Source organism: Empidonax traillii, unplaced genomic scaffold, assembly GCF_003031625.1.
Source record: "Empidonax traillii isolate 1590-97213 ecotype Southwest subspecies unplaced genomic scaffold, ASM303162v1 scaffold1256:size278899, whole genome shotgun sequence".
Taxonomy (NCBI): domain Eukaryota; kingdom Metazoa; phylum Chordata; class Aves; order Passeriformes; family Tyrannidae; genus Empidonax; species Empidonax traillii.
In genome coordinates, this window is record NW_020956449.1 from 51098 (window position 1) to 71722 (window position 20625).

A 20625-nucleotide genomic window follows, 5' to 3' on the forward strand; every position below is an offset into this window, starting at 1 on the left:
TCTTTGCCAGGTGGAGGGAAACGTGGAAAGGGCTGCCAAGTTTTGATGCTTTAGAAATGGTTTCTTAATCTGGCTAACTCATGACCCCAGAGGGTCGTGGCCAATTGGGACGGATCTGATCTGGAGATATTTGTCTTTCCCTATCCAGTTAGAAAGATCCCTGTCAGCTGCATTGGAGCATATGTGCAGATGTGAAGGGAGATGATTCCCATTCAAGATGTTTGTGTCCCTGAAAGGCTAACAAATCAGAATTCTGGGAAGAATTCATGGTGTAAAGAGAGGGGTTTGTTCCTTTCATTGTTCATTCCTTCATCCTGAAGCATCGGCTTCATTTGTCCCAGAAAGGGTGTTAAGTGGGGATCTTGATCTAGCTCTTCCCCCTCTCACAATAAACTCCAAAGATTCCAGCTTGTGTGACACAGCCTAATATTTCCCCATGAAGTTTCAGTTTCTTCCACTGCTCTCTTTTGTTGTTGTTTACTTGCCTTTAAATATTGAGAGCACTGTGACCCTGCTGGGATCCTGCTGGTGACAGGGAACCCTTTGTTTCTTCAGACTTAATCAATACCATTTCCTGCTGCTTTCTCTCCTTGGTTTTGGTTTTAATTTTTTTTTTTAATTATTATTTTTAATTTTTTTTTTTTTAATTTTTCAGCCAGTCTTTTTGATTGCTTTTCTCATGGCAAGCAAATGCTTCGTATGGATGTTGCTAAGGCTCCTGTTGCAGCAGACCTCTGAGGGATCTGGGATCTGCAAGTAGTTGCACAATTAAGTGTTCCTTCATTCGTGTCTGCCTTTCCCTCTGGATGAGCTTTACTCTGCCAGTAATTGAGTCTGACAGCAGTTTTCGTCCAAGCAACAGTTTGAAGAGCATGTAGATGTTCATGCCATCAGATCCAGTGGCATCCAGTCTGGGTGGTCATGATTTTTCACTAATATGTCAGCACTGAAGAAGACAAATGTACAGTTTTATTGTGCAAACAGAAAAGTATTCCTGCAAAGGTTTTTAAAACTCCTAGAGCACTGCTTTCTCAAAGAATTGGCTTCTGTTTTAGGTTCCTATGCCTTCCCTGTCTTCTTTTCATAGTCATCATCTTTGTCAGTTAAATAATTTTTTTTTTTTTTTTTTTAGTTATTGAACATACCTTTTACAGAAATGCCAGCCAAGAAGAGGGTCTGGTGGATTTGCTGAAAGCATTATGAAATACATGGTCTTTTTTTGAGTGACTTTGACATTTAAATAGCTGAGGCAGATGTAGTTAGAGGAGAAGACATAACCACAGAGAGAGAGATCCTTGCTTCTGCTTATAAGGATAGGAAACCTTCATAGAAAGTGGATGAAACAGGCAGCTAAAAGATAAGTAGATACCCCAGGTATACAGTTTCATAGAAAACCTGCAAATACCAGTTTAGAGATCTCAAATGACCTGCTCAGGTGGCTCCTGCTTCAGGATCCCAGGCAAACCCAGGACTGCAACACCCCATGCTCATCACCAAGAGTTTAGCAGAATTTACATGTAAGAAAAAACTGTCCAGGTGGAATCATGAGCTGCTTCCATTAGTCTGTAAGATGTCTGCTTCTGAAAATGTCATATTTGTACTGTTTGTGAAAGGTCTAGAATAGTACCATCTTGCAATTGGGTTTATTTTAAAGCAGTATCTGATGGAGAGGTATTTCTGCCCTGAGTAGGTTCAGATATTAATGGCAGGAATCTTGTATTTTACTTCAGAAACAGAAGTTTCTGTATTGCTGAGAGCTCTTGTTCATTCTTCTGTGGAGGTAATCATCTGACTGGTGAAATTATCTGGATGGTGCAGAAAATGTCTAATTTTTTAATTTTTTTTTTAATAGAGAGATTTTCTCTAAAATGAAAATTATTTCCCTATTATTAAATTCCATTCAGGAATCAAGATTGCTGTTTTAAATATTGATACGTGGGCTCTTTCCTAAGGAGCTACTCTTTTCAGATCTGTGGCATTGTTTGCTCTTTTTCAAACTGTAGGTGTGCTCTGTGGGTATGGTTACAATGTTTGCCTTCCATTGATGCAAAATTGACCTTTGAAAGTTTTCACTCCTTCATGGAACGAGCTAAGAAAAGGCAGAGCATGTCCACCTGCTTGCAAGCCTTTCCCAGGTTTTGGTTTTAATGCATTTTATTCCATTGACATCATTCTTTTTCTGGGGATTTCCAAAATGGGTCAAAGGGTTGCTCCCGAGCAGGGCATCGCACATCTTTGTTGAAAGTGTTTTGCTGTAAGGTTACCTGATTCGCAGGTGATTTAAATGTCCTGACTGTTTGTTTAGGGTTTTTTTTTTTAGTGGGTATTTCAGTTCTTTTTTCCCCTCCCTTCCAAGGTATTTTGATGGGGGGGGAGAGGATGAAAGGCAAAGGGTAGAGGGAGAGAGAGAGCAGAGAAGAAATCTTCTGTGCCCTTCATTGAAATCTTTGGCTGACGAAAGTATGACTTTTGCTTTTTGACTCTAAGTTAACAACTAAATAAAAATAGAGTGCTTTGCCAGCCTAATTGTTTTTAAACGTTCAGAGCTGCAGTTCCGCAGCTGCTTTTCCACGGGACCGGTGTCACGAGTGGGTAGCACCACCTGCTGGCACTGCCGGCTGGAGGTGGCGCAGAGCTGCGTGGAAATGGGAGGACAGCATCTCTGAGGCAGCGTGCACTGAGCAAATCTTGTGTTCTGAGGGCTGAAGTGGTGTGGAGATGAAGCCTCGGTGATGGTCCTGCTCTTCAAGGGCCCGGTGCCACGCTGATCCTCGCTGCAACTGGCGCTCGACCTGAGTAAATGATTGCTCTGGGTAAATCTCTGTGTCCTTCAGTCACAGATCATGAGGGGTAATTCAGTCTCAGTGGATCATGTGGCACGGGATACCTAGCACGAGATGTTTCAGAGATGGGAAATTGCTGTCAAGTAGGTGATTGAGCTGGGTTTTGCCCTTTTCTGCCGCTGAACTTCTGAGTCTCACTCTGTGCGCAAGCAGACAGGGCAAGCACGAGGAAAACGACTCCACAAGGCGTTGGAGTGCATCTGTTTAAAAACAGAGATTAAAAACATCGCTTTACATCTGTGTTGCCAACTATAATAGGCAAAGGTGCTCATTGTGAGTGACTATAAAGAATGTCTGGGCAGTTTTTTGGAGTTTCCCATCCTGGGCGGTTGCTTGCCCAGCTGGGATGGGTGGGCTGGCCCAGGGCAGGGATACACAGTGGAAATAAACACTCCAGGACTCTCCCTTTTCTCTGAAATCCCTTTGGTTTGTTTTTTTCAAAGTTTGGAGGTTGCTGTGATTCGATTATAAATACTTGTGGTGAATTCTCTCAGGGAGAGCTGGATAGGAGAAAATAATAAAATTCCCACAGTACTTGCTACGGTTCACTGCCACTACAGACTACAGCAATGTGCCAGTAACTGCAGATCACAGGCTCTTTATCACTTATCAGTGAAAAAAAAAAGGGGGGGCAATGGGAAAAAAGACTGCTTTTATTAAAAAAAAAACCAATTAATGAGCAAATGCTGAGCTTAGGTGAAGTAGATTTTCAATTTCTACTCCCATTTGGTTTTAATTTCCATGCCAGTAGCACTGCAATAGATGCAGGAGATGTGCTTATGATGAGACTGGTACTGAGGGTGCTCTGTGGTGTTACTGTTCCACATCAGAAGCAGATGTTGTCTGTGATTTCTGATTTTTTACCCTTAATTTTTTCTTTTCTTTAACGGGTCTTTGAACCAGAGGAATTCTGTTTCATTAAGCAAAACTTTTGGTTTCTTATCCTGAAATGAGGACTGGGGAGGCAACCAGTGCACCTGTAGCTAGTCCATGCTCTGTGTGGGTGCTGGGCATCACTGCTGAGGTCTCAGCAAGTGCAGCCCTGCTGACACACTGGGGTGGGAACACAGCTCTGCTTCTTGGTGCTTTTTGCCTCAGTAGGGTATGCAGAGGATGTTTGGGAAGAGTCACGTTTTTCAAGTTGAGGGACCATCTTTGCTGGTAAAAAATACAATTCAGACAAACCTTTTTTCTCTTGGAGATGGTCATGTCACCGTGGGGGTGCCCTGTTAGGGTGGTGTGGAGGTTTCAGCAGTGAATTACGCACAAGACCCGACTTCCAGAACTGCATGTGGCAACTTTACACGAGAACTGGTTCAAAACTCCTCCCAGAGAGGAGCATCCACGCTCACTGTCCTGGGGATACCTTCCTGTTCGGTGTGGTCTGTGACAGGCAAGGATCTCCTCGTTGTCTAGTTCCGCTGGTGTGATGTCCTAGAGGTGTGGGGGGTCAGGGGGAGTCCGGCAGTCACTGCCAGGCCTGTGATCCGCTCGCTCCGCTGAGCACACAAACCTGGAGTGTTCGAACAACCCCAGGGGGGACAAGGGGATTTCAGACCCACTCAAGGCTCTGTCCTGTTTGGACAGTTCCATGGAGCTGGAGGGACAATATTTAATGACAGGATGATTTAACCCACATGTTACTCAAAAGCTCAAGTGGTGCCAACTCCAGTCCACGCTGAGCGCAGACAGGAAGATAATGAGCTTACTCAGTGGGTTCATATTTTATGTTGCTGCTGTCAAATATTTTCTTACAAAATCATTGGCTGTCTAAACTGCTGAGTTTATACAAGTCCACTGTAATTTGTGCAGTGATTAAATATTAAACCAGAGTGTATTTTCAGAGGAAATAAATTTAGAGCAGGCCACTTTGTTCTTTAGCAGAGGATCTCTGCTCCTGTCAGTTAGGAGATGGAGCAAACATTCTTCCCTCTAATAGCCTAATTATTCAAAAATGTTTGCAAGGATCTCTTTGTAGAATTTGTGCTCTTGCTTTAGTGTCATTCTTTCATTTTAAAATGAGGGTAAGAGGTTTCAGATTCAACAGCTGACAAGGTGATGCAGGTTTACAAAAAACAAATTTTTGAGGAGAAAGGGCCCAATTTCATGTGAAAGAATTACCCCAAAACTAAAGATGCTTTGCCATGCCATTTAAATTTAAAGATTAACAGAAGCCTTTCTCTGCCTCTTAAGAATTTTAACAGTTTAACTTCACAGACACCTGAGGTACTGCCTTGCAAAGCAAAAAATTACAGAAAATTGGATTCCATCCATTTCTTAAGGATGTTCATAACAGACAGCAATAACATTTTTATTCTAATAGATGGCATTTTAAGCGTTAATAACTTTTGAAAGATAAACCTACTTATTTTAGCAAATTTTGAGTGTGCTCTTGAAGACAGAAAAAAAAAAAGCTGTGCTCTTGGGTTAGATCAAGTGTAACAACTGATGCTGTGGCATGTGAGGATTTGTTGTGTGTTTCCATGTGAAACTAGGAAAACGTACACTTTATCTTTCATTGTCATTTTCATATATTTTTCTGTTTCATTATTTTCCTTTTTTCCCCATCTTATTAGTGCAGATGGGAAAGCAACCTTCTTTGGGGAAGTGACAGATAATCCTTTGAATACCTAATGTTTTCTGTGATCTGATAGGATGTTTTATCCAGTGTAAGGGGTCTTCCAGGTCTGCACTTCGAGTGCACTGAGCACAAAATCAATCTAAAGCATGTACTTGTTGAATTTCACCTTGAACATGCAGCAAAATACATCTGTCTTTGTGCTGAATAAGTTTGATGTGCTTTAGTGCCGGTGAGCGATGAAGAGGAAGGAGGCATTCTCTTTGATAACATTGCCAAATCTGCCATTGACCCCTTCGACACCTCTTCTGGATCAGTACAGCTCATAGCCATCAAACCTGTGGCCCTGCCTGCTGTTCATGCTGCCTCAGAGAGGAGCCAGGAATCTGCCATCATTAATGGGGAGGTAAGGACCCCTCTGATAGTGTCTCCAGCTGTTTCCTTGGCTACAGCCACAAGTGGAACAATCTTAAGCCTGTTAAGAGTTGAGGACTGGCAGGAGCTTTTCACCCTGATGCTTTATAAAGGTCCATTAGCATTGTGGGCTGAGAAATCTGAGATTTTGAGACTTGTTCTTTCACATGTACCTGTGAATGCCTGCAACCTCGGAAGAGGCAATTTTCTGTATTCCTGCCTTCCCGATGTCCTTCTCTCCTATCGTATGAATTAAAAAAAAAAAAAAAAAAGAAAAGAGTAATGAAGGCAGAAAGCAGAATCAGATCTTTGCACGAGTTCTGTGACTGAGCATGAAATGTGTTTGGATCATCTGGGTGCCAGGCTGATCTTTCCTTAGCAAGGAATATGTCTCATTCACAGCGAGAAGGGATGCAATGGAACCGTGGCCTTGCTCAGTCTGTGCTCCAGCCTGTACACAGAGGGTGGAGTCGTTTCCTGGGGAAAAAAAGTGGGATGACACAAATGTCTGATCCAGACGCTGGCCAAAAAACCTGCTTTGCCTTCAACACTTATTTTCACGTTTTGATGTACATTTAATCAGGGCTGGTCAGTTTGCAAAAGACTGAGGGTTTTATATAGTTGTTAAACATGAGGGGAACAAGGCAGAGAGGTGCCTTGTTTGCAAACTCACACTGCAACATTTAAAGATCTGCCAGAATCTCCCTGACCCTGTTTAAAAGCAACAGGGAAGGCTGTTGCCAGAGACACGGTAAAAGACAATCAGGCTTCCCATGTGGGCCTGGATTACAGCAGTCTGTTGTGCTCTGTTTCATACTTGTAATTTGGATCCTGACGAGCAGTGCTGCCTCCAAACTCGGAGAAAGGCTTACTTAGACTTCAGCATCTGTTTTCTGTAAAGCAACAGGACGACACTCCTGGTGCTGTGTAGCTCATACGCTTCCTGTAATTCGTGAGAAGACTGCAGAATTTGCCACTGGAAGCACGAAGCTCAACTAAATTCCTGATTTCCAAGTAACTGCCAATTTTTGAAGCAGGAGAAAAGTTTTCTCAGTACTTAGGGGCAACCATGACTGAGCTGGACCAGGTCAGACCAAATACCTTTTTTTTTTTTTAAGGATCCTCTCTGACAGGGGCCCATAACAGATATGCACTTATGGGGCCCTAGGAGAGGTTTCACTGGTGGGTTCTGCCTGTGGTGCCCAAAAGCAGTCACGGTGTTGGGTCACGCCAACTGGCTAACATCATCAGTGTTTTTCTTCAGTGGGTGTATCTGAGTCACTGTTGTAATGGTACACGGTTTTTTAGGCTAAAATTATTTAACCATCTGCCAAGCCATAAAAATGCAGCGACTCTGTTCACTTGCAGTTCCTCGCCGCTTACAGATGGCACGGCGTGGCACAAAAAAACGCGCTCTGAGAGATGACACATGCAGAGCATCAAACACACCCTGGCAGTGTTGTTTGGAAGTAGCCAGCCCACCACCGTCCTTCAAACATCTCCCTTGCCTTTTAGGTGAACAAGGCTTTGAAGCAGAAGTCCGATATAGAACATTACCGCAACAAGCTGCGCTTGAAAGCCAAGAGGAAGGGCTACTATGATTTCCCGCAGGTTGACAACAGCAAGGGGCTGACAGACAGAAAAAGGATGTACGAGAAAAACCAGAAGGAGCTTGACCACATTTTGGATCCAGATGCAGATGTCTCGTCTCCATTTGCTGAGCCTAAGAACAGGTGAGGCTTTTCATGTGCGGTTTCTTCATCTGGTAGGAGAGGTGATTCCCAGGGAGTCAGTTTTTAATGAGCCAGCTGTTTGTTGTGTGGTCACCGGTCCCTCCTGCTTTATAAAGAAAATTCATACAACCCATGCAAAACCTGTCCTCTGGTAAAACTGCAATGTAATTAAAAACCAAACAAATGGAAAGATGAAAAAAAGGGTTTTTTTGGAACTGTTGGAGGTTCTTCTGAGTCATTTTCAAAGGTAAACAGAAAAAGTGGTAGCAACACGTTTGGTAATACTGAGAGTGCATTTTAGACTGGAAGTTAAGTTAGCATCTGAAATTGTTGCTTTCCAAAGTTCAGTGGTGGCATTGTCATTATTTTTACCTAAATATTACTATTGCTGTAGGCATGAGAAAACAGAACCAGTACATTGTGCATGTATTTGAGTAACTCCTGCAGAGACAGTATCTGTGAGGTGTTGCGATTACCTGTTACTGGTTATCTTCCTGTGCCTGTAGCAGGGAATCATCATGTGCTTATCTGTGATGTGAGGCTGGCATATTGTATAACAGTACTAATGTTTGATTAACGCTTTGCTGTCTCGTGAGGATGGCACACCAGTAGTGTTCATCTCCCCGTTTTAGAAATGAGGGGGGAGCGCACATGCTGACTCTGCCTGAGCCTCCTGAGGCGGGTGGGTGGGTGGATCTGCTCTGTTGCTGGTGCTCTCTGAGGCACAAACTGCCATACTGTGAAGAGGAGATCACACCAGTCCTACCCCAGGAACGGCACAGATTCCTCTGCCTGAGGTGTGGCAGTGGTGCGAAGGATTACAAAAGAGTAGGTTTGCCAGTTCACCTCGTACCAGGAGGGCTCTGGTTCTTACTGTAATCAGGGACAAACAGCAGTTGATCCCTGAGAGAAAAAGGGATACTGAAGTACATTTCCTCTGGAAGTGGCCCTCATGCCTGGAGGTGCAGTCTTGTATCCCATCTCCTAGAAAGCTGAGACCAAAATTCTCCTATGAGCATAAATCAACTGCAGTCAAAGCATCAGTAGTGACACAGATGTTGCCTATAGAGCAACTTCAGCGATTACCCTTGGGGCACAGAGATAAAAAAGACTGTAATGGGTATTACAAAAGTAGTGTTGGCTCCGAATATGGGCAGAATCTGTGATCAGATGGATTGCTACAGGTCTACGGTTAAATGACTGAGGGATGCTGCCCTTGATGGGCTTTTTCCCACTGTTGCACTGGTCACTGAAGGAAAAAGATGCTGACTCACCTGTTATGTTCTTGGTGGAGGACCTGGGGCATCATTTCCTTGTGCAGTTTTCCAACTTATTGTGCACTTTGAAAAAAGTAAGAAACTGAACCCTCATTACAGGGCAGTCCTGCTCTGGACTCCCCCGTCCAGAAGGTGCAGACGGAACACCAGGAACATCTGTTGAGGAACATATTTAGTGCAGGTAGCTGGAAAGTTTCCTTAACACCTCGATGTGACTGTGAGCCGTGCACACAGTGACGGATCGAGGCGCCGCTTTGGGTGTTTGTTTTGTGTCACATGCCACACAGGAAACGTTTCAAGCACTACACTGAAGCTTTAAAACTGGCCATCTGCCTTCTAGTGTTAAATGCACTGATGTTTGTTTGCTCACGTGCCAACGTGCCGAAAGATCCCAGAATACGTTTTTTTTTTTCGGCATGTTGTGTAAACATGTCGCAGTCTATTTGAGATGGGCATCACAGGCACGATATAAACTGCTTGAAGGCAGGTGTTCTGCAGGGGAGGAACTATTTCAGTGTGCAGCTGAACCGTGAAGGGCTGGCTGCTGCGTTTACTTGCTGAATGTATAGCCTGTATCCCTACGTGGGAAGAGAAAACCCTTTCTGTTGCACTTTCTGGAAAGGCACAGAACACATAATGAACTCCACAGACGTTGCAGATGTTTACAAAGAAAGCAAAAAAATCTGTGCTAAAATTTCCACACCAGGACCTGGAAGTGAGCTCAAGAATGCTGCAGCACACGTGACAATTACTTGTCCCTAATTTTCTTTTTTTTTTTTTTCTACAACATTTCCAAAATAGATCTGAAAATAGAGAAACACTTGATTACTCAAGATCACCTTTGTGTTTTGGATGATTTTTAAATTGTATTTAAAAGTGATTTACAATACGTTGTTGCTAAATGATTTGATTTTTCCAGAATGAACTGCTTCGTGTTCTTCAGCCTTCCGTACCACAAAAGTAATGTTTTAAAACATTCCAGTTGTGTTCCCAGAAGGCACTTGCTAACCCATTTGAATGCCAGTTGTTACGGTTCATACCTCCTTTCTCATTAGCAAAACTCTCTTAAATGAGGTAATTGGCAATCTCAAGGTAATTTTTAAGAGCCTACTGATGATATGCACTATTCTTGGATTTTCTTTAATAGTTTGTAATCAGGTCAAGAATCTGCATGTGTTACAGAGCTGTATGTTTGAAACCCTTGGAAAATATATCACAACTGCCTCAACTAAGTATTTATGGACCTGTTGTAAAACATGAAATTTTAGAGACCTTCAGTGTAGGAAGGTAGAGATTGTCAGATCTGATTAGCCTTTGCATAGCCTAGTTCTCCCCCTTTTCTGGTAATATCAACATTATAGTCAGAGGAAGAAACAAGAGAAGGAACTTGAATTTATTCAGTATTATTTTTGTAGGGGAAACTTTTGTCAAAAGTTCTGCTTGTCTTCTGCTTTGGCAGTGCATTTGGGACTTTCACACACGTGCTCGGTGATTTGTCATCAAGGGTCACGCACGGAAGTTTCTGAAACTTGCCTTTTTAAACTAAGAGTGTGCCTGAGTAATTTGTTTAATCAGAAGCGTGAAATCGATATTTTTTTTTTCCCTACCTTTTATCCTGTCTGATCATGTAAATGCCCTACTTTCTGGATTTCTGCAAAACAGCTTCCGCTGCTCTAATCCGTCAAGGCAAAAAAATGCCGTTAACCAAATCTGGAATATCTGAAGAATTATTTATCAGTGAATTCATTTGGACTGTCTTGTCTGTTCGTTCCATTGACGGCTCTGGAGACGTTAAACCATGAAGTGACTGAAGGTGTGAATTCAGACGTAACAGTGTGACTTGTCTTCACTATGAACCTTGCCAGCTCCCCTGTGTAAGCATTAGCACAGAGAGTATGCCAGATGACCTGATCTAATTGTAATTTCTGAATGGAACAATTGCACAAAGCAGAAAAATAGCATGGCTAGACAAAGATAACTTTGTGTCAGGCTTTAACTGTGTTAATAAATGAGGCTGGCATGCCATTATTTGATCTGTTACTGATCTACAGTGGGACCATGCAAAGAAAATGATTAATGGACAGATACAGTATTGAAAACAACTCTTCTGGTTTAGAAATAGCCTTCTTAAAAGATGCACACAGTGGTGAGAGCTCAGTGCCTGAGGATGAGCAGCTCTTGGCCCCAGTGCTGCTCAGAGCTGTGCTGGAAGCAGCTGAATCCCAGGGAGCACAGCTCCCTGAGGAAGTTGTTGTGGCCAGTTATCAACCTGGCTATTTAAAACCAGCATCTTGCCAGCAGTTTCCTCCCACTGTTTCTCTTCCTGTTCACTTTGCTGGGTGTTTGTTTTGGTGGAGTGTTATTCTGTTTCTCTCTCTCTCTCATTGCTCAGGATCAGCATCCAAATTTCTGCTCCCCATCTATGTCTGTGGGAGGTCCTGTAATTTTTGGTAGTTTTTTAAATGAATTTGAATCACATCAGCTGAGGTTAAAAGGTACCTGATATCTTCTTGGGGCATATTTCTTCTAATAAGCTCCTGCATGTGATATCCATGGCTTTTACATAACTTCGTTTTCTTAACAGTAAAAAAATGTAATAATAATAACATTAGTGATTTCTAGCACTTCATATATAGAGAAGTGCTAGAAATATTATTATCCAATAATAAAGTGGTATTTTTGTGAACCTCATCATTTCAGAATAAAGGTAAGTATTAAAGACTAATGCCTGTCATATTTTTGTTTTCATTTACTGGTTTCTCATTCCGTGTTTTCTAGGCAACCACTGAAGAACTCTGTGTACAGGAGCAGGCAGTCTCTGAACAGTCCTAGCCCAGGAGAAACTGAGATGGATCTTCTTGTGACTCGAGAAAGGCCGAGGCGTGGAATCCGCAACAGTGGATATGATGTAAGTTTACTGGATATATGCAGTGAACTTTTCTCTGCAAAGTCTTATCTTACTCCTAAACCCAGGAAACTATTGATAAGCCACAAACCAGATTGTCACGGGATATTTAGTGTTAGAGGACTTTATGTGCACTCAGCAACCTGAAAAAAACTCCTCAGGATGTTCAAAGCACAGACTCTTTTATGTGCTTTATCACTGTACATCATTTTACGGTCTGAAATGCAAGCAAAACATTTACCCTGAAACTCATTAATTACCAAAATGCTGAATTTTGAATTTATGTAGTTCTTCTAAGTGTGTGGCCATTTACGTGACTGAGCTTTTTTCATTGCAATTAAAATGCCCTGTTTGTTCTGAAGAACAGCCTGAAGCTGCTCTCTTGATTCAGAAGAATGAACAACCGACTTCTGGGGATTTCACCTAAGTCCCGATGTCAGTGTTTTGTGGAAATCCCCTAGGGACAGACACTGTCCTCTTGCTACCTCACAACTGGGAGAGTTTTGCGTAGCTGAATGTCAAACCCAGCCAGAGGAGTTGCTGCTTTATGGTCCAAGGAGCTCACACAGCCAGGACAAGGCAGATGAGTTGTCCTGTGCAATCTCAGCATACACTGGGTGCAAGTTGGCATTGCGTGCACCCAGAATGAGGATGAAAATCAACCCCGCGCTGGGGCAATGTAGAATTTTTCAATCCTTCGTTACATTTTCAAACTGCTGTAGCTCACTCAGCCCTGAAGACCAGTCCCCAGAAAAACCACTCTGGAAAGCAGGGAAGTTCACCTGTGGTTGTCCATCCTCTGAACTCCGTAGATGACAAACGTTTTGTGTGGGGCTTTGTTGTTCAACCCCGCCAGCTGCCGGGAGCGTGTTTTTTTAGCAAGGTGAAGTAAAGTGCCAAGGTCGGGGGATATGTTTCAGGGAAGTTTAAGTCTTTCAGAGAATTCTTCAGGGCATGTTGCGGTTGTCAGATTCCTTAAATGATTTTCTGCATTTGGACACTTCACGTCAGACAGCAGGAGTCACGTTGGGCCGTGGCAGTGGGATGGCTCGTTCACTGTTCTCTGAGGGATTAGAATACTAATGCTAAGCTAGTTTTTCCCAGGGGATGTTTTCCTGAAATCGGTGTTGAAAACATTCTGAGAGAGGGGGCATTGCAGCAGATTTTAATAATATAGTATATTGTGCATACTGTATGTAAAACGTATTTTAAAGAAAATTTGTTAAAAAAACCTTGCAAGTGGATTAATGAGCTTATGCAGATTCCGAAGTGCCCTGCGGAGTAATTGCAAACTCTGAGATCTGTGTGAATCAAAAAAAAAAAAAAAAAATTTGCTTTTGCCTCCCTTTTAATGCTGCAGTCGGGCCACCTGTCCCTGGCACGGTCTGGTTAACTGATGTGTTACATAAAATGGTCCTGCCCGACGCGCTGCAGATTCACTGCAGTGCACCTCTCCTGACTCAGAATGTATTTCCTGCCTGCAAGCAGAAAAATGCCACGGGGAAAAAATGGGACAGGATATTGAAATTGAGTTCCCAAGCCTCAAGCCTGCAGCGTGGGCTGGTTTCCCTCGCTCACGTTCGAGGTTCCTCAGAGCTCTGCTGCGTGGCTGACGGGCTTCGTCTCCCGGGATACCCACGGGTGGGCACTTGGAGCTGTATCTGTGCGTGGAATTCGTATGGATCTCACCAGTGGTGCAACTAAATCCCCCCCTGTAAATCTGACCTCTGGAAAAGGGTGAGGAAGGGCTCTGAGAAAGGGCTGGTTTGAATATAGTACCAGTTTTTGACATCCAGTTTGTCGTTTTGAAGGTCCCAGCCTTCTCAGACTCCTCTAATATCTTCCAGTACACGTTATTTAGCAGCAAGTCCTGCCAAAGAATAGCGAAATTTGCATTTTATAAGCAGTTCCAGATAATTAAATTTAATAATCAAATGGCTGATACTGTCTTCATGTCCTGAGATTTTTTTTTTCCGTATTAAGAAATAGATTTTTTTGAGCTGTTACCAGTAAACCCATGTTGTTGGGCATGTTGAGGTTTATCTTCTGCACAGTGATAATTTTTTGTAAAGAAAAGAGATTAGGATCCCCCAGATTCTTTAATAAAACTCCTTAAGACTTGCTGGACTTATATGCACAACCATAGGGATCCTCTTCAATAAAAAATATCTAGTATTTCTATTATGGTTTTCTAAAATAGTTCATTCTATATAATTGTTTTTCATGATAGTTCTCTGAATCATGGTTCTGTTTCTCAGAGCTGAAAATTGGTAAGGATATGAATGTGAAGATATAATATTCTATATATGTCCATGTGGAATATGTAGCTTTCTGTATTATTTTGGCAGGTACATTCTACTGTTTCATGTTTTCAGTATATTATTTGTCTTTATAGAGTCTTTTATAGATGAATTACTAGTGAACAGTATCTATCTTTCAATTTTAAAGAATCCCAACGGGGTTTGCTATCTTCATCTTCATCTTGGAATTACATTAAGAAGACTTTATTAACATGTTTATTATTTTCAACATGTTCAAAGACAACAGAGTGGAGCAAAAGCCATAATGAAAGACTCTAGAACTTCTGGACTGCTAATGAGCTGTATACCTTAGCAGAAAACATTTAGGCTGGTTTTGGTGTAAAAGAAAGAAAATGACCCTATTATACATATCCAAGAGAACTTTATAGAAGAGAATTCACTGGCATGATTTTGTTGATGTAGCTAAATTAATGCAATGCCTCAAAAAGCTCATGGGTTAATGTTCACATCAGGAATTTTTCTGATAGAGTTGCAGCAGCAGAATTATGTAAGTGTATAAAGTCTGTCTCTCAGTATAGGAATTTTTTTTTCCCTTCTTCATGTAGCTCTAGTTCCTTCTATTGTACAGTCACTGTGTTTGAACAATATCCTGATTTTTGTAGTGGTTGCATTAGTGAATATGGTGGCATCTATTTATGATATGTATTTGTTTCAGTAAATAGGAAAGCAAATGGCACACATCAGAAAGTGATAGGGTGAATTGAAATATATATTAAAACTTGAGGGGAAGAAATGATCACCAGTCTCCTCCAAAATCTTCATGTCAGCTTTTATTTTGATCAGTCAAAACCAACTTAAGATGCTAATATGCATCTTTTATTCGTACAGTGTGTTTTAGACATTCTGTTGAGGTCTAATGGCTTCACCAAGGGGTTGTAGAAAACCTGATTTATTTCATCATAGGTCTCTTGTGGGATTCCACTCACTGACATTTTTACAGGCATGAGGGAATAGAAGAACCGTGGTTATTAATCCCCCAGTTGGGACAGGATGACTTTATAGACTCTTTGGCCGCACTTACACAAATTACCATTGCATTTTATAGCCAGGCTTCTAAAATGTACCTGATTTTTGTTTACTGTAACAACACAAACAACAGTGGAATCAAAATGCAGGAAGAAAATTTACCTGAAAATTTCCTACAAAGTTTTTTCATTCGCTTTGTGCAGTTACATTCTCCCTCCCCTGGTTTGACGTGTGTATCACTTAGGAAGCCTGAGGCTGGGTTTGTGGTCTTGAATTTGGATAATATACTGTATAAACATAACTATATAAGCTATATTTGGATTCTAATATGCAAACGAGTCATCGTTGTTATAATTTTTCTTCTTTCGTTTGCTGCTGTATTTTCATTAAATACAAAATATGTAGTTAAAACACAGAAAACAAATGAATCTTTTACTTAAATTTATTAGCAGTTTTTAGACTGGCAGTGTAACTATTATGAGTGGCTGATAACAGAAGAAGAAAGTCAGTTTGATATTTTTCTCTGAAAAGGAAAAATATGTATTATGATTGTCCTATAGCTTACAAAAGGTTGGGGGCACAGTTGCTTATCTATTCAGGTGTAGAAAAGTATGATTAGATGGAAAAAAAAAAATATGCCACACTAGGAGTCACAGAAGACTAAAACCATCAGGATAGGGCTGGAATTTTTAGTAAGAACATCCTGTTGTATTCTTTTATTTGTGTCTATTTTAAACGCTAGCACAGTTCTAACCTCATGCTATATATAGAAGACAGTACATATCCTATTGTTCATTCCAGTTATCCTAGTATCCTGAACGGTATTAGGATAATCCTACAGATACTTAATGATAAGGAATCAGCTGCTGTTTTAGGTTGCTGGTTTAAAATACATATTTTTTAAACTATGGGCTGTGAAACTAATCTTGGAAAATATAAATGGAATGCGGTTTTTCACTGTCGGGTTCTTACAGCATGATGATTTCTTTCTGTCGTGGAGTTACAGGCAAAAAAATCAGGGAGGTGAATTATGTTTGCACTTTCCTGTACAGAAGGAATTACCCCAGGAGTAAGCCTTCAAGTTAAGCTGCCCAAGTACTGTCTGCTCGTTAGGAGTATGTGCTTCATTCGCTGTTCCCACGTTAACTTTGCATAAATATCTGTGTAACTCCTGTTTGGTGGCTGGGTGAGATGACCGAGCTGGGTCAGGGTATTCTCTGCAGGGGACAGGACCTAGTTTGGGGCATCATTGTTGGTGGATTAGAAAGTTCAGAAAAACTCCTCAACTTTTAATTCTTCTGAAATCTTAATGTGAGAGAATGAACAAAGAAATTTCAGTCTCTGTAGCTGTAATGAGCAGTCCCTTTGTAAGGGGTCCTTCATAGTGATGGCACTATTTAGGGAACCATACTCTTCCTGGCACAGTTGTGCTCGCATTGATACTACAGCTAAGAAAAGAATTCAAACATCAATTCCAATTGTTTTTAAGTGAATCATTGACAATTTAATCTGCTACAGAGTGTCCCTGCTAGTATTCCCAGCAAACAATATAGGATATAAAAGGCTATTGTACTCCCCTGCATCGTATCACTCCTTTCCAATATTTATCACGAGTCTCCGTTGTCACAGTTCCCGACTTTGTATGTGTTTACATCTGTGTTTGAGAATGTTTTGTGGAGCTGCACAAATACTGTCTTGTAAAGCTTTCTACATATACGTGCTTTTATTCCCCCCAACAGACCGAGCCCGAAATTATAGAAGAAACAAATGTTGACCGTGTCAACGAGCCCCGGAATTACAGCAGGTCCCGTCAGGCCAAAGGCCACTCGGAGACCTCAACTTTAAGTTCTCAGCCTTCCATTGACGAGGTTCGGCAGCAGATGCACATGCTCTTGGAAGAGGCCTTCAGCCTGGCCTCTGCAGGCCATGGGGGCCAGAGCAGGCAGGACTCGTACGGCTCGGCTCCACACCTGCCCTACTCGGAGGTGGTGACCAGCGCGCCGGGCACCATGACCCGGCCTAGAGCGGGGGTACAGTGGGTACCCACCTACAGACCAGAAATGTATCAGTACAGCTTACCAAGACCAGTAAGTGAAGCTTCCTACTGTAATATCGTAAAGGTATTTCTACTCTGAGACACTTTTTTTTTGGTTTTCTTTTTTTAAAGTAGTCCCATTTACGTGCTGAAAACCAGATCTGCTCATAACTGTGAGTAGTGGGGCGTATGCATATATGCTTACCCAGGCACATCTCTTGCAGCCACTCAAATAACACCATAAAGTCTCAGTATCTGTTTTAGCAGCAAGGTTGTCTTGACTAAATTGTGCTCGAGAGAATAGGCTTGCACTTAAGCTCCAGGCTGTTCAACAGATCAAAAACTTGTCTGCATGTCTCTCACTGAATACGCATTAGGAAACAACGTGGTTTCATGGAACAGCTGTGTCAGCAGCTGGGTGTGAAGCATCAACAGTTCTGCATCACTGGAGAGGTCCATCATTGCAAGAGAGTGAAGCAGGTGTAATAGAGTGACCTGAAATGTGGGCTGGTACTGGCAGCCTCGCAGTTATAGCTGTTGGCTTGGGACTCTAGGGAAGATTTAATTCCAGGGTTTCTTGGTTGACCTTATAAGTCATTCTTTATCCTTCATTTTTCTAGCCTCAAATTGCAGCTAACGTGTCCTTACCTCACAGAAGTAATGAATGAATTAAGAGCTTGAGTCCGTGGGTGGAAATTGTTAATGGAATTTTATAGGTGTCTAGACAGCAGTCACAGCAGCACTGTGCATGCTCGTGGCTTGTGAAACTACCCCTGAATTCTCACACATGGTATTGTGAAACTCAGTAACATATTTTCTTATGTATCAGGTACAAATCTAAACCAGAGAGGCGTGCTTTCAGATGAGAAATAGACCATCTAACAATATTAATCTGAAAATTGTCCATTTTTAGGTGCGTTTTTTTTTTTTTTGGTCAGAAATGTTTGTGGGCTTCTTTTTAAAGATTGCATTTCAAATTGAGTCCCTTTCTCTGGCTAGAATAAGAGGATAATGCAGAAAAATGTCCTCAGTTCAAAATAACCATTACCATGGCATCCTTCCATGACAATAAAAAAAATACATTAAGGGATGCTGCCTCTGAACTATTCTGAACATACTAGAAAGCCAGTGGCACTGCCTGCAAAGGTTCAGGCTGGTGCTATTTAAATCATGCTAATAGTTATTTCTGGCATTTTGAAATCGGTCCGGTGAACTTCCTGCAGCATATAATCATATTTTATGGTTAAGAATTCAATTAAAACCTCCAGAGACAGCTAATGGGGAGTCAATTTACGTGGACACTTCAAAGAATCTTTATGAAACGAAAAATACTATGGGGTGAGGGGTTTTTTAAAAATGTTATAGACATACTTTTTTTGATGAATGATTCACTGTTATCTAAGACTGCCCTAAATCATCTGCACGTTTGGGATCTTTATGCATTTGCTTATCTTTCTGGCATTCTCAAGATAGTGTTAAATTCCCTGAAGGTAGCTGATCACCACAGGTTAAGACAGGCACGAGCTGCTGGGCTTTGGATGAGGGCTGGTAATGCACAGTTTCCTGCATATCAGTTTCAGGAGCACGCAGCATTTTCGGGTTTGTCCTCAGATGGGGATGGAGGATTGCAGTTGAAAATATCCAGACAAGACGTGCAGGGAGAGTCACCTGTGGGTAGGAAAAACAGGGAGGAATTACATCTTAGTAGCTGATTGCCTGTCTGGGACATCTCTCCTGAGCAGCTCTGAGGGAGATGCTCTGATGGGGAGTGTGTGGGAGTGGGTTGGACAACATCTAGAGGAGGTGTCCAGGCTCAGTGAGCTGAGGGATGAGAGGTGCCTGTGCACTGGGATGTTGTTACCTCCACAAGCCAAGAATTATTTATCTTTTGCCCTTTTTTAAACTTCAGTTCTTAGTGGCAGTTAAAAGTCAACATTAACAATGCTGTTATAATTTGAAATGTGGATTCAAGAACATTTTGCCTGCTTATACAGAACAAACTCAGACCTTGGCTTTACTGCTGAGTCTTTAGATGCAAGGCAAATATAAAAGTCTTCAGTGAGTTACTCCCTTCAGAGATCTGGCTCTTCACAGCCCAGTTACACACTAGACTAAACTCTTTGCAAGATCCCACAGACTTTCCAGTCACTTGAATGCACCTTTAGGTTTTATAAAACCTAATGCAAAGGCACATCATAGGTGATAAAAGTGCTGCATAAGGTTTCTAGCACAGACATGCTCTGCCTTTATCAAGCAAAAGTGTTAAACAGGAAAAAAAAGAAAAACAGCAAAAAAGAAAAATTCTGCATGCAAATGTCCATCTCAGTGTTGGCCTCTGTCCCTGAGTTTTTGTGCCATCTGTCCAGGACCCCTCCTCAGGTCTGTGTTTTTTAAGGAGTCTTCCAAGGTATGGATCTTTGGTTTCTTGCAGTCAGCTTCTTGGCTAGTCCCCCCATCAAGCAGTTGTGTATCTCTCCAGAGTGTGCATGCATCTTCTTTTTCATTTTCCTTTTCCCTTTTGAGACCTTCTGTGTGTTTTTTTCTGTTTGTTTGTTTGTTTGGAGGTTTTTTTACGTGCTAATCTTAATACCTAAATTATCTGTGGCTCTTGTGAGGAAATGCCTGTTTCCCAAACTGCCCATTGGGAGACCTGTGAGAACAGGATTCCTTCTTATGGGGCTCACGCCTTCTCCAGGCAGAGAAGAGCTAGGGAAATGCAAAGCCTTAGGGTTGTTCTGGAGCCTCCAAAAACATGCTGAGTAACACTTGGCCGAGTCCTTGCCATCCAGCTGGTGTGCTGTGACTGGGGGATGGAGTTATAGTGCTGATTGTGTGACACAAGCCAGCCTTGTATCTTGGCAGATCATATTACTGCTTTGGAAATTTGCTCAGCTGAGTCAAGCCCAGAGCTAAGACCAGGGAAGAAAACCCTCTTTATTACATGGCTGGACCAATTCCCATCTCTCCTCTTCAGTGCTCTGGAGTGAGGAGTGAGAGAAACAGAGCTCTGGGTCTCAAGGTGAGATGTAGCATCATAAACAGACACTGATGACCAAGACTTGCAGGCTGGGTGGCTGGTAATGTATCCACGTCCTCAGAGCTTCTCTTCATTCAACAGGGGTAAAGTGAGGTATTTTGCCAAAATCCAGCCACTTTCAGTAACAGCTGCTATGTACAAAACAAGACAGCTATTAAAGCAAAACCAAATGAAGAAGTTTGTATTATTCCCAGATTGCAATTTCATAACCAAATCAGGTAAATCATTCGGTGATAAACAAAGACACTGCCCAATTTAATAACCAAATTAGTTAAATCATTCCGTGAATAAACAAAGACGCTGCCCTTTTAATTTGCATGGTAAGATGTAAGGAGATGGATATTTCTGTAATTAGAAGGCAACACTGAATAATTTCACCCAAATTGGAGGTGGTAAGAGCATTTAAATATTGCAACCAGGGGGATGTAGCCCTAAAGCCAACTGCAGAGTTCCTGCTTTAGCCTATAGTTATTGTGTGCTGGCCTGTGAAGACAGGCTGAGAGAGCTGGGATTGTT

General features: G+C 41.9%; 1 protein-coding gene across 5 annotated transcripts in view; it reads left to right on the forward strand.

The window, feature by feature from the left end:
• Positions 1-20625, forward strand: part of KIAA1549L (KIAA1549 like) — a 65279-nt gene that overhangs the window by 33703 nt on the left and 10951 nt on the right. For 4 of the 5 annotated variants that reach the window (XM_027906173.1, XM_027906176.1, XM_027906174.1 and 1 more), the window contains exons 13-16: positions 5649-5827; positions 7351-7568; positions 11624-11753; positions 16777-17124. In XM_027906173.1, coding sequence (XP_027761974.1) covers positions 5649-5827; positions 7351-7568; positions 11624-11753; positions 16777-17124 — 875 coding nt within the window. The remainder of the gene's footprint in view (positions 1-5648; positions 5828-7350; positions 7569-11623; positions 11754-16776; positions 17125-20625) is intronic. The other variant, XM_027906175.1, reaches the window with a different exon arrangement.